The 11,439-nt window shown below is 62.2% G+C and overlaps 1 protein-coding gene across 9 annotated transcripts in view; it reads right to left on the reverse strand.

Annotated features, from left to right (window-relative positions):
• Positions 1-11,439, reverse strand: part of PPFIA1 (PTPRF interacting protein alpha 1) — a 67,787-nt gene that overhangs the window by 18,563 nt on the left and 37,785 nt on the right. For 6 of the 9 annotated variants that reach the window (XM_045297117.1, XM_045297114.1, XM_045297120.1 and 3 more), the window contains 10 exons: positions 10,519-10,650; positions 9,470-9,532; positions 8,576-8,655; positions 6,711-6,846; positions 6,056-6,279; positions 5,239-5,470; positions 3,735-3,764; positions 2,183-2,325; positions 602-774; positions 95-188 (listed from right to left, as the gene is read on the reverse strand). In XM_045297117.1, coding sequence (XP_045153052.1) covers positions 95-188; positions 602-774; positions 2,183-2,325; positions 3,735-3,764; positions 5,239-5,470; positions 6,056-6,279; positions 6,711-6,846; positions 8,576-8,655; positions 9,470-9,532; positions 10,519-10,650 — 1,307 coding nt within the window. The remainder of the gene's footprint in view (positions 1-94; positions 189-601; positions 775-2,182; positions 2,326-3,734; positions 3,765-5,238; positions 5,471-6,055; positions 6,280-6,710; positions 6,847-8,575; positions 8,656-9,469; positions 9,533-10,518; positions 10,651-11,439) is intronic. The other 3 variants (XM_045297116.1, XM_045297122.1, XM_045297121.1) reach the window with 1 other exon arrangement.

Raw genomic sequence — 11,439 nt, forward strand, 5'->3', positions numbered from 1 at the left:
GGGGGGGGGGACGACGGGACAGCCTGGTTGTGGGAAATGAGTTCTTGCTGATGAACAGACCCCCAAGGCCCAGGGAAGGGGAAACTCCGCTTACTTTTTTTGAAGTTTACGATTCTTTTCCGCCTGTCCCCCCAATTTGCTAATGCCCAAGGCGTCTGGAGAAGCGGTCTCCGTCTCAGCCCCGCTGGCTGGGGGAAGAAATCAGCGTTGGCAGCGCAGTCAGCACACACCCTGCCCCGCACGTGTCCCGTGGGTTCCGCTCCAGAGAGCAGTGATATGTGTGAGTTTATGTGTGTGTGAGTCTGAGTGGTGTGATTGTGAGTGTGTGTTGTGTGAGTTTATGTGTATGAGTGGTGTGAGTCTATGTGTGTGAATGTTGTGTGAGTGTGTGTGGGTTTATGTGTGTGAGTCTGTGTCTGGTTGAGTGTTTTTTTGTCTGAGTCTATGTGTGTGTGACTGACTGTCAGTGTATGTGTGTGAGTGTGGGTTTGTGAGTGTATGCGCATGTAAGAAATGGCCCCACGGAGCTCTGGTCAAGCACACATGTCCCCCACCCCCTCACCTATCCCAAGGAGCCTAGAAGCGCCCAGAAACCACCCACCTTGCCCCAGGGCTTCCTTGCCAGCTGGGCCAGGCCGGCCCTTCTCCTTCTTGCCAAAGAGGCGGCCGATGGAGGATTTGATACCCTTCCTCTTGGGGGCTTTGTGCAGCGAGTCCTGGCTGCTGCTGCTGCTGCTGGGGTTGCTCACGGGGCCGTCCTGGGAGCCTGTGGAGCTGCGAGAGAGGGGAGTGACCTCCAACCTGCACGTGCACACATGCACACACACACCAACACCTTCCGTGGTTGCTGCAGTACCCATTCACCCATCCGTCCGACTCCCCCTTTCTCAAATAGATTTTCTTCCATCTTTCTTCACTGTTGGACAGATTGTAGTGAAGCTGTTTGTGATTCTGCACCCCAGCTAATACGGCATGCTGTGATAATTCACAACTCTCTCACTCTACTCTCTGCCTCCCACTCTGACAGAGGCCAGAACTCACAACTCTACCCGGGAAGCCCCTGTTCTGCCTCCCTCAGGTCTTCTGTGTGCCACACAGCAAGGTGACTCCCTGCTGACCGGCCGATGCCCACTACAGGGTGCATCTGCCCTGTGGGTTTCTGAGACGGTCACTCTCTACTCCTGAGGAGGATCTGGTGGTTTCGAACTTGTGATCTTGCGGTTAGCAGCCCAACCAGTAACCATGAAGCGGCAGAGCTGCTCTGCAGATGCAGCCTTTGGTACCCAGGGTCAGCGCTCTGTGGGCTGTGGGGCAGCGTCAGCCTGCCCTGTGTCGCACTCAGCCGCACCGGCTGGGCTCACAGCTGTGACACTGCCTCTTGCTGCAGAGGCAGCGGTTCATGTCCGTTCACTCACGCCCGGGCCCAGGGGACTGGCCGAGCACGCCAGCACCACACGCGGAAGAGGGAGGGCAAGCAGCCCTGCTCACCGGCTGCTGTCCTGTCAGGGGTGAGCCCAGGGCCCCTGGACAACCAGGAGGGCAACAAGTGAAGTCAGCCCAGCCTTGGCTCCTGAAAGTCCAGGTGCCCAGCTCCAGCATCCCAGCCCCCACCACCAGTGTGACGTGCAGCAGCAAGCACTACCAGGCGGGCAGTGACAGGAGAGCCCACAGGTGCCACCTAGCCCACCTCCAAGCCCCTAGTGGCTGGTGTGGAGGGGGCATATCGGCGTGGGAGGGGGTGTACAGGTGTCTGGGGGCGTGTCAGCATGGGAGGGGGTGTGAGAGGGGGTGTGCTAGCGTGGAGGGGGAGTATCAGTATGGGAAGAGGTGTGTCAGTGTGGGAGGGGCCATGTCAGTGTGGAGGGAGAGGAGTGTGTAGGATCAGACTCATTGACTGCTCCTTGAAGTTAGCACGCTGGGCATAGGTGTCCCCAAGAGGGCAGAGGCACCTGAACGTCACCAACCAAGTGTCCATTGGCCTAACCAAGCAGCCCGGCCCTCACACCCGGAGAAAGGGCTTGTTTGCTCCACAAGTCCCATCAAGAGCAGCTGGATGGAGGCCAGTCTGCAGGACCAGCGGCCGAGGGGCCGGCCAGACTGGTGGACCAGAGCTGTGAAAGCCCCTGCCTGGGTCCCTGCCTCCCCAAGGATGCATCCTCGAAGGACTTGGCGGGGCCCTTACTTGCGGATATCCCTGATGTCCTCGTGGCTGGCCGCGTGCAAGGCCCCCCTGTGCAGCCGGAGGGAGCGCGGGGACGAGGGTGGGGACGTCTCGCATCTGACCGTGGTCTTGTCGTCTCGTACCTCCTCTCGGGAAGCCAGCAACTGCGGGTGACGGGCGAGCAGACGGTCACTCTCGCCGGACCGTGGACACCCCCCCGCCGGGCCTTGGTCTCCCAAGCACAGCACTGGAGGCTGTGGGGAGCTGGGTGAAGCCCCTGGGTTTCAGTCCGGGTTTGCTCTCCAGGACACCCGGCTCCTGCCCTTCTCCTGAGGCAGCCGACAACAACGGTCTGACTCACAGAGACCGCCGCACGGCACACAACACCCACCGGGTCCCTCCCTAGTGGAAGCAGACAGCCTGTCTCTCCCCTGCAGCGCAGCGGGTGCTCAGGGGGTCTGGGGCTCAACCACTGCACCACCATGGCTCCCCAAGAGCCGACGAGCTTGTGGACAGAACCACGCCCTGCCACCGCGCCCTCCGGAAAGGAGCATCCAGGGCAGCCTCACTGCCACGCCTGACACAGGTGCCCAGACACGCATACACACGCACGCACGCACCCCACTCCCACCCCGCTTTCATTCCCCTCTGGGCCCAGTCACCCTTGGGAGGCCCAGCGGTAGAGCCCCAGGCGGGCCGGAGGTTCTGACACAGACTCCACCCGCACACGCATTCTTATAAACCAGTGCTTCCAGGGGGCGGTGCCGGAACGGAAGCAGAGACCTACACTATCCTGGACGATGGCCCAGAGAACAAAAGGTTTCATCGCACGGGTTGGGGAAGGCGAGGGTGAGTCACCTTTTTCTGAAAGAAGGTGGTTATGAGACAAGGAGAGGGCTGGGAAGGCCAGATTGCGTGACGGGGAAGCCGGGGACAAGCTTCAGATTCTGGCCTGAGAGCAGACCCGGGGTATCCCTGGGGGCAGCCGAGAGGGTGGCAGCCCTGAGCTGCGTCCTGTTGGACTGTGCAAGCCCCGAGGTCAGGGCTGCCATCATGATGAGTCGGCAGTCTGAGGCTGTGCAGACACCTGCTCACACAGGGACCTGACTCTGGGCTAAAGCCTCACCCTCTGCACGGTGCCCAGTGGGGCCTGGGCCCTCGGCACACCAGAGTGGGGAAGGAGGGTGCTGGGCCGTCCGGGGTGTGCAGAGACCCTGTGGTCAGCTGGCCAGGGCTCTCCCCGGGAGCAGGGCTTGCAGCCTCAGCCTGCTGTCTGTGGACTGGGGTGGGCACAGTGCCTGGCACACAGTCCCAGCTGGATGAATGCTAGTGAGGACCCTCCAAGTGCAAAGCCACAGACAGCCTGCTGCGGCGGCGGCAGGAACAACACTGGCTGGAGCTGACAGCTGGAGCGCAGGGCACATTCGGCGGCAGCCTGGTTTGCTCTGGAGACCAGACATGGCCGGTACCCATCGGAATCAAGGCCTGGTCAGGTCACCACAGCCTATGTCACTCGCTCACTGCAGGACAGGCCGCGTGGGGAACAGACCACGGTGGGCTGGGGGCACATTACCTTTCTACGGTGCTTCCTTAAGTCGCTGGGCTGAGAGACGCATGCAGAGAGACAGAGAGAGAGCAGGTTTACTGCGGACATTCCCACACGTGCGGGGACAGCCAGGCAGACATGGGCGAGCGAGCCAGCAAGCAGGGACTTAGGGGGCCAGACACAGCGTTTTCCCTCCCCCACATGAAACTCCACGTCCCCTTCCCTGAGGTCCCCTTCAAGAAATGCGCTCCGCACAGAGCTACAGGCTCTGGCGAGGGAGGTCTGTTCTGCCAGCACTCTCTGCTCGGCGCCGTCTAGTTAGGGCAGACGCCGGTGCCTTTGCACAACCTGACGAGGAAGCAGCTGGTGGGGCACCTATGGTAGAAGGGGGCGGGCCACTCCCACTCTCAGCTGACAACACCCTCGGCTGGCACTGGGCTGTACCATCACAAAGGTAAGGTTGACAGCACGCTATGAGCAGAACCCCAGGACACAGGCCCCCAACCCCCAACCCCCGACAGGTGGGGTTGCCCAGCCATACAGCCTGCAATTCCTATCGGGTCTTTTATCTGGAAAGTTCTACGAATGGAAGGAAGCGTCCCAGCCCCCAGCGACCCTGTGTGGCAGAGCAGGACTGCTGCTGTGGGTCCAGAGGCTGCAGTCTGTACAGGAGCGGACAGCCTCGTCTTTCTGCTGAGGCGCGAGAATGACAGCCTTGGACAAAACCCCTCGGCATGGAGGGCCCTGACTGAGACGCCGCCCTCTGCTCCAGCGATGGCCGACAGTGCAGCAGACCCAGAAACAGGGAACCAAGACTGCTAACCCCAGGCGGGACGCTGTCCCCGCCGTCCGCACGGCAAACGGGCAAGGCTTTCAGGAAACCTGCACAGGCCAGACCCCAGAGCCATGGGCCCTCCTGGTGGGAGCCCGGGTCCAGATCCCAGAGGGCTCCCAGTGGCACGGGGGCACCTTCCTGCTCTCCCAGCTGCCGTGAGTGGCCCAGCTGGGAGGCAGTGAGCGGAGGGTGCATCCCTGTTGTTGGCTGGCACATCCTGTCTCCCTCAGCAGGGCACCCCAATGAGATGGATGCCACCTCTCTGGCACACTGTTTCTGTGCCCAGGCTGGGTCACTTGTGTCCCTGTCTATTCCCAAAAGCCTGACACCAAAGCTGCCCCATCAAGTCAACTCCGACCCCAGTGACCCTCCGGGACAGGGCAGGCCCGCCTGTGCAGGACCAGACGGCCTCTTCTTCTTCCCGTGGAGCGCGGCTGGGCCCAAATCTCTGGCTATTGGGCCACCAGGAGCCCTGCAAACATCCGTCCCCAGAGAAGCTCCTTTGGAGGCCACTGACCACACACAGTGCAGCCACAGAAACCTCTGTGAGGCGAGTCCATCGCTCAGGGTCCCCCAGCATTTGCTGACCAGGATGTTGACCGCCGCGAACTGGGCTTCAGGCCTGCGCCCTCGTGACGGAGCGTCCAGGTGGACTGAGCCGGGCAGGGTGGGGGGAGGGGCCATGTGCTTGCTCACCAGCGTCATGATGCCCAGCTGGTCCACCTCCCGGGATGGACTCTGGGGGATGCGTCTTGGGGTGGAGCGGCCACTGCCTGGAGGGGAGGAGCCAGCCAGTGCCGAGGAGGGGTGTGGGGGAACGGAGCCCAGGGGCCGGAAGTGGCCAAGGTCACTGAGGCTGCCGCTGCCCACCCTGCTCTCGATCTCCTCGGCCCGCTGCTCAGCGTTCTCCTTCTCTTCCTGGATCAGCCTGCAGGGAAGTGGGGCTCAGCACCTCTGCAGACCAGGACCCAGGCCAGACCCAGACACACACACACACACACACACACACACACACACACGCCCCCCCTCCCCCAAACAGGGGCTCCTGCTGGGCCGCTGAGGACCCGGGGCCCAGTGAACAGAGGACTCAGAGCAGACACGCTGCCATGGGCCAGGGGTGGCCTCAAAGGACGGTGGAGCCTGAAGCTCCATCTTGGGCTCCACTGAAGGGTCGAGCCAAGGGCAATCCCCACCCAGCCAGGGAGCATAGCTTCTGATGTGTGTGTGTGTGTGTGTGTGTATGCGTATGCGTGTGCCTGTTCTGTGTATCACCAAGTGTCATGGGTGAGTGGTGAGTTCCCCCTCCAGGCCTCTCCAGCCAGGCTCCCAACACCTGGGCACAGAGACTAGGGGCTCCTGTACCCTATAACTCAGGCAACCTTAGCCGCACCCGCTGGCTGACAGGCGTGTGCAGGTCGCTCTCCTGCGGCTGTGCACCTTGAGTCTGCAGGACCTGGTCACCCCGCAGCAGGCCTGCGTGAAGATGGGTGTGTCTACGAGGGGCAGCACAAACCGGATCTCCTTGTTGATGGCGTCCAGCTGCTCCTGCAGCATCATGGCCAGGGTCTGGGCGTCAGCCTGTCCGCTGGGCGACAGCAGGTCCACCGAGCTGAAGAGCGTGTCCCTGTCATCCTCCCCGTCAGACAAGTCCACGTCGCTCTCAAATGCCTGTGCCACGTTCGCCAGGACGCTGGCTTGCTGCGCGCGCTCCCAGTCCTGCTCATTCAGAGTCTGTACCTGCAAGGGAGGTAGGGCGGTGGGCAGGAGAGGCCTGAGCAGCCACAGGGCAAGCCGGGCTGAGCCCCCCGCTGGGCGGGGAGACGTCAGTGGGATCCAGACCTGCTGTACACGCTCACCAGACACACAATAGAGCAAAGCCCCCAAGACCCAGGCTCGTGGGAAGTGGTGCTGAAAAGACATCCCTGCCAGGACCCTCCAACACCCCCTATACCCCTGCCAAGACGCTCCAACCCCGCCACAGCCCTGTCAGGACCCTCCAACACCCCCTATAACACTGCCAAGACGCTCCAACCCCCCCCCCTCCCCAGCCCTGCCAGGACCCTCAAACCCTTCTCCCCGACCCCTAGACCCTGCCAGGACCCTCAAACCCTCCTCTCCACCCCTAGACCCTGCCAGGACCCTTGAGTCCCTGCCGCGCAGGTCCTCACCTTGGATGGCTCGTCTCGCAGAGCAGCCAAGCGACCTTTCTGGGGGCGGCGCAGCACTGGGCCAGTGCTGTAGGCCTCCATGTGGGCATCGGCCGCTGGGAACCTGAAGTCTGGGACGCTGCCCAGGTGCGGCCGGCTGGATGGACGGGTACAGAAGGGGCTTGTGAGAAGAGAGCACTCAGCCTGGAGACAGCACCTCTGTGGAGGGCTGGGGTATCCCACCTCACCCAGCCAGCACACCAAGACAGGGCTCCCGCTGCCTACAGACCCTCCTCCCAGACTCCCCTGCTGACACTGCCCAAGCGAGGCACCACAGCCTGTGTGTGTGGTCCCGTGAGCAGCCACCAGCCACCCTGGCTGGAGGAGCTGTAGAAAGACAAGATGGAACCCCACACACACCCCACCCTAGGGGTAGGGGCAGCCCCTACAGGGGCTCCTAGCCTGGGCACCCTGGCCCCAGGGCCAGACCCCTCAAACATGTTGGGACACCAGACCCCACTCACTGGGTCAAACCGAGCCCCCCACTACCCTCCACAGGACCTGCAGACACAGTCAACCGCTGCTTCTCCCAAAAGGTCCACCAAAGATTCAGTGCTTGTTTTTCGGTTCCGTCAGTGCTCTGACCGCCCGCCCACCGATGACCATTCCAGCTCTCCAAGGGAGTCTGCCCTTCCTCTCCGCACAGAAGCCAGACTGGCCGAGAGTCACAAAGAACGCGTAGGCGTGTCCTAACAGCTGGCCACTGCTGTGTCCTCCCCGGGCCTGGGTGCCCACCACCCCACACATGCAGCTCTGCCCGCCCCTCCTCGCCGGTACCAGGTGCCCGGGTCCCGCCCACTGCCTTCTGGGGTTTCTGGAGCTAAGGGCTCCTCACCTGGCCCTCTGTGTGCACACGTACACAGCCCCCGTCCTTCACAGGTTTCTCTCCACTCACCTCCAGAGACTCACTTCCTGTCCACCTACTCAGTCCCATTCCTTCCGGTCACTCTGTCCTAACATGAGCAATGGGCACGGGCCCTCTGCAAGGCTGACGGCACTGGCCGCTCACTCAGGGCTTCCTTCACCTGCTCCTGCTGCTCCTTCTCCACCAACCTGCCTTCCTGCCTCCTGCCCTGGAGGGTCAGTCCCACCACCACAGGACCGTCTGCAGCAACGCTCTCCCTCTCCCCCGCGACGCGGAGCTCCCCGCAGCCAGCACCGGACAATACAAACCAGCTCCCTGCCTGCAGATCGACCCGCAGGACAGGGCGGAGCTGCCTCTGAGACCCCGCCGACAGGGCGGAGCTGGCCCTGTGACTCCACAAGAGTAGAAAGCCCGTCTGTCTGTCTCCCTGGGAGCTGCCAGTGACTGCGGTTTGAGCCCAGCACGCTAACCACTACGCGGCCAGGGCTCGCCTGACACAAAGCCCTGTGCCCGTCTGTCGCTCCGGCTGGATGACATCCGCCTCTGGAGCACAGGGCGGCCAGCAGGACACGGAGGAGTATTCACACGGGGCGGGGGTGGAGCGGGGCAGGTGTCGATGACGCATGAAGAACACGTCTCCTTCACAAGACACATGTGAAGGGCAGGGACTGTGCTCGTCCACGGGAGCAGGTGCCCTCCTAGGACACCTGGGACACACTGGGTCATCCTCTGTTCTTGCCCAGCAGCCAAACACCAGCTGGTGGCGCTCCACCTTCCGGGCCCCCACCCTTGCTCCTGAGGTCTGTCCTGAGGTGAGGAGACACCCCCAGGAGGCTAGCTAAGACCCTCACAGGGAACCCCCCGTCATAAGGACAGGCCCGTCACCCAGGGCCAGGACAGGGTCCCACTGATGCCGGGGAAGTTGGAGGTCACAGGGCAGGCCGGCCAGCAACGTACGTACCCATGGTGAAGGGACGGCCCTCGCAGCTTCATCTGGTCCAACTCTGCCCGCAGGGCTTCCACGCTCAGCATGAGCTGCTCCTGGGAGAGCAAAGGGCAGGGCGTGTGGGCACCGTGCCCACTCTCCGTGCCAGCAGCACCGCCAAACTCGGGACCAGGACAGGGCCTGCGGGAGGCTGGGCTTGCACGCACAAGCACACACGCACACGTGTACAGACACACACACACACACACATGGGTGCATGCGTACACATGCCCATGCGCTCGCGCGCGCACACACATGTACGCATGTGGGTGCATGAGTACACACACATCCACATATGCACACATGCGCCCACACACGTGCAAACACATGGATGCATAGGCACACGCATGCACACTCACGCACGCACTCATACCACCACGCCTCTCGGAGAACCACAGTGAAGAAAAGGAGGCACGCAGCAAACTGTGTGGGACCATGTTTGGGGCATCTGTGTGTGCACGCACGCACACACAGTGCCTCACAGACACACGTGCACTTTGAGAGTAGCCCCAGCCGGCTCTGCGAGTGTCTTGGAGCTCAGTGGCCATCCTGAGTGGCGCTGTGACATGCAGTGCTGTTTAGAGGGTGCATGGACGGGACAGAGAGAACGGCTCCTGGGATCGGACACTGTTCATGCGTCTCACGACACGCTGTGGACGCAGGGGTTCCCCGGTTCTGGGGGACAGATGTACAGAGACACGAGGAGACGTGTGCTTACGTCACGCTGCTCGGAGAAGAAGGCTCGTGTTCACAGGCTGATGTCCAAAAAGGACTCAGAACTCGGAGCAGACACACGGCCACGTGTCACAGCCCACTGAGCCCGCTCAGCTCCCCTCTGGCCGGCGCTGAGGAGCGGGGAGCGGCACCCACCTTGTCGTGCTGCGTTTCTTCGAGCTGCTTCTTGGCGCCTTCCACTTCCTGCAGCAACGAGTTCTGCAGAGACAGGGCCGTCAGTGCCGCTTCTGCACGGTGCCCCCTCCCTCTGCGTGAACGGGGCTCCAGAGGCGCACGGGCCACACAGCCACGCTGGCGTGCTGACAAGAGGCCCGGTGACCACAGCGTGCTTGTCTCTGCCCGGGGAGCTGTCCCCCACTGACCACCGTTTCTAAAGGAGGCTGACCCGCCTCACAAGGACCCTGCACAAGGGAGCAGAGCTGCCCCGCAGGACCCCGGGTGTCGCCCTGGCTGTGCCATGTGAGGAAAGACTGCCGGCCTCGGAGGCCAAGTGCAGCGGGTCTGGTTCTTGCTGCAGAAGCAGATGCTAAGAGGACCAGTGGGTTCAAACTGCCACCCTGCGGGTCCCAGCAGTGCCCTGAGTGAGGTTCAGGGCGAAGGTCATGGAATCATTTAACTCGGGCACCATAGTCCACCAGGCCCTTGGGAGCCCCAAATGATGCCTCACTGTACACTCCACAACTCCAATCAACGCCCCCTGTAAAGGTGGACCCCTGTCCAGCACTGGGGTCCAGTGATGCCCTCTAGAGATGCCAGTGTGGTGATAAGAGTTCTGCTGTGTCCCAACACGCAGGCTCACTGGGGAGTCTCCCACACAGACCCAGTTCTGGCTGAAGCATCTCCCAGAGAGGGCTGTCCCCTGCAGACCCCATGCGGGACAAAGATGCAGGTTTTGTGGAATGTCTGGCTTCAATGGATTTGGCCCTTTGGCCCCAGGGTCTCTCTCCATGGGGCAGAGATGAACAGGTGGTGTAAGAGCAACAAAGGGGCAGGCCCTGGGCTGAAATCACCATCGGCTAAAGGGGCCATCGAGCTGCCTGCTCCTCTCCGGTTCATTCACGTGGGAACGGTCAGAGCGCTGAGGGCTTCCCGTGTCCCCAGAACTAGAAACACGTTCCTCACGTGCGTGCGTGCGTGCGCAGAGAGGACGAGGCCGGGCAGCCACCAGGGCGGCGGTCACCCACCTTGTCCTCCAGAGCCGCCATGCGCTCCTTCAGGTGCAGCTGCAACCTCTCGTTGGACTCGGAGAGCAGCTTGTCCACAGTGTCCGAGAGGCGCTTGTTGTGTTCCTCGTTCATCTTCTCTCTCTGCCGTGCCTGCGACGGGACGGGGCGCGGGTCAACGCCGGGGACAGCGAGCTACCGCTCCTGGAGGCCCTCCCACCCCTCGGCCATCCTCAGCGGGCCGGTGAGGCCACCGGCGCTGGCCCAGGTGTGGGGGAGGCCCAGGGGCAGGTCTCAAGGGTGGGCAGGCCCTGCGTGCTGCGTCTGTGAGGCCTAGGCTGTGAACTTCCACGCCTGGAGCTCACCTACCCACCGGGGGAGGAGCTGCCGTGGTATGAGTGAAACCTCATGTCTGCCTTCGAGGAGAAAATAAGGGTATTTAAGACGAAAAAGTAGGAAGAAAAAAAAGGGAGGTGTCTTCAAAATGTCTGGGGATCCGTGAGTGAAAGTGCTGAGTCCTGCCCCTTAGACATGTGGGCACCGTGCTCTGTAATAACACTGAATCACCCTGCCTAGGCTGTGACGATGGAGCCAGGGTCCCACGTGGCTGCTGCTGCTCAGTGCCACTGAGCGTTGCCTCGGCCACACTTTCCTTGCACGTGGCACTTAACCTTCTCTGCACTCTGTCGGGCCACCCTTCTTTGGGACAGGCCCAAGCATGGGTCTTGTCGAGGCAGCTGCCTTCCAAGCTTCTGAGCAGAGAACAGGCGTGGGTGCTTCCAGCGCTGCCTCCGTCCGGGGAGACACCTAGACTAGGAGGCGCCGGTTCCAAGTCTTGTCTGCCTTCTGTGTGGGACGTCGTTCTTCCCCCAACGCCGTCATGTTCTGGTCAGGTGACAGCGATTCTTTGTGGCACAATGACGTCTCCGACTTTTTTTTTTC

This window comes from Echinops telfairi, unplaced genomic scaffold (genome assembly GCF_000313985.2).
Source record: "Echinops telfairi isolate 266 unplaced genomic scaffold, ASM31398v2 ScPeMD7_7417;HRSCAF=8455, whole genome shotgun sequence".
NCBI lineage: Eukaryota > Metazoa > Chordata > Mammalia > Afrosoricida > Tenrecidae > Echinops > Echinops telfairi.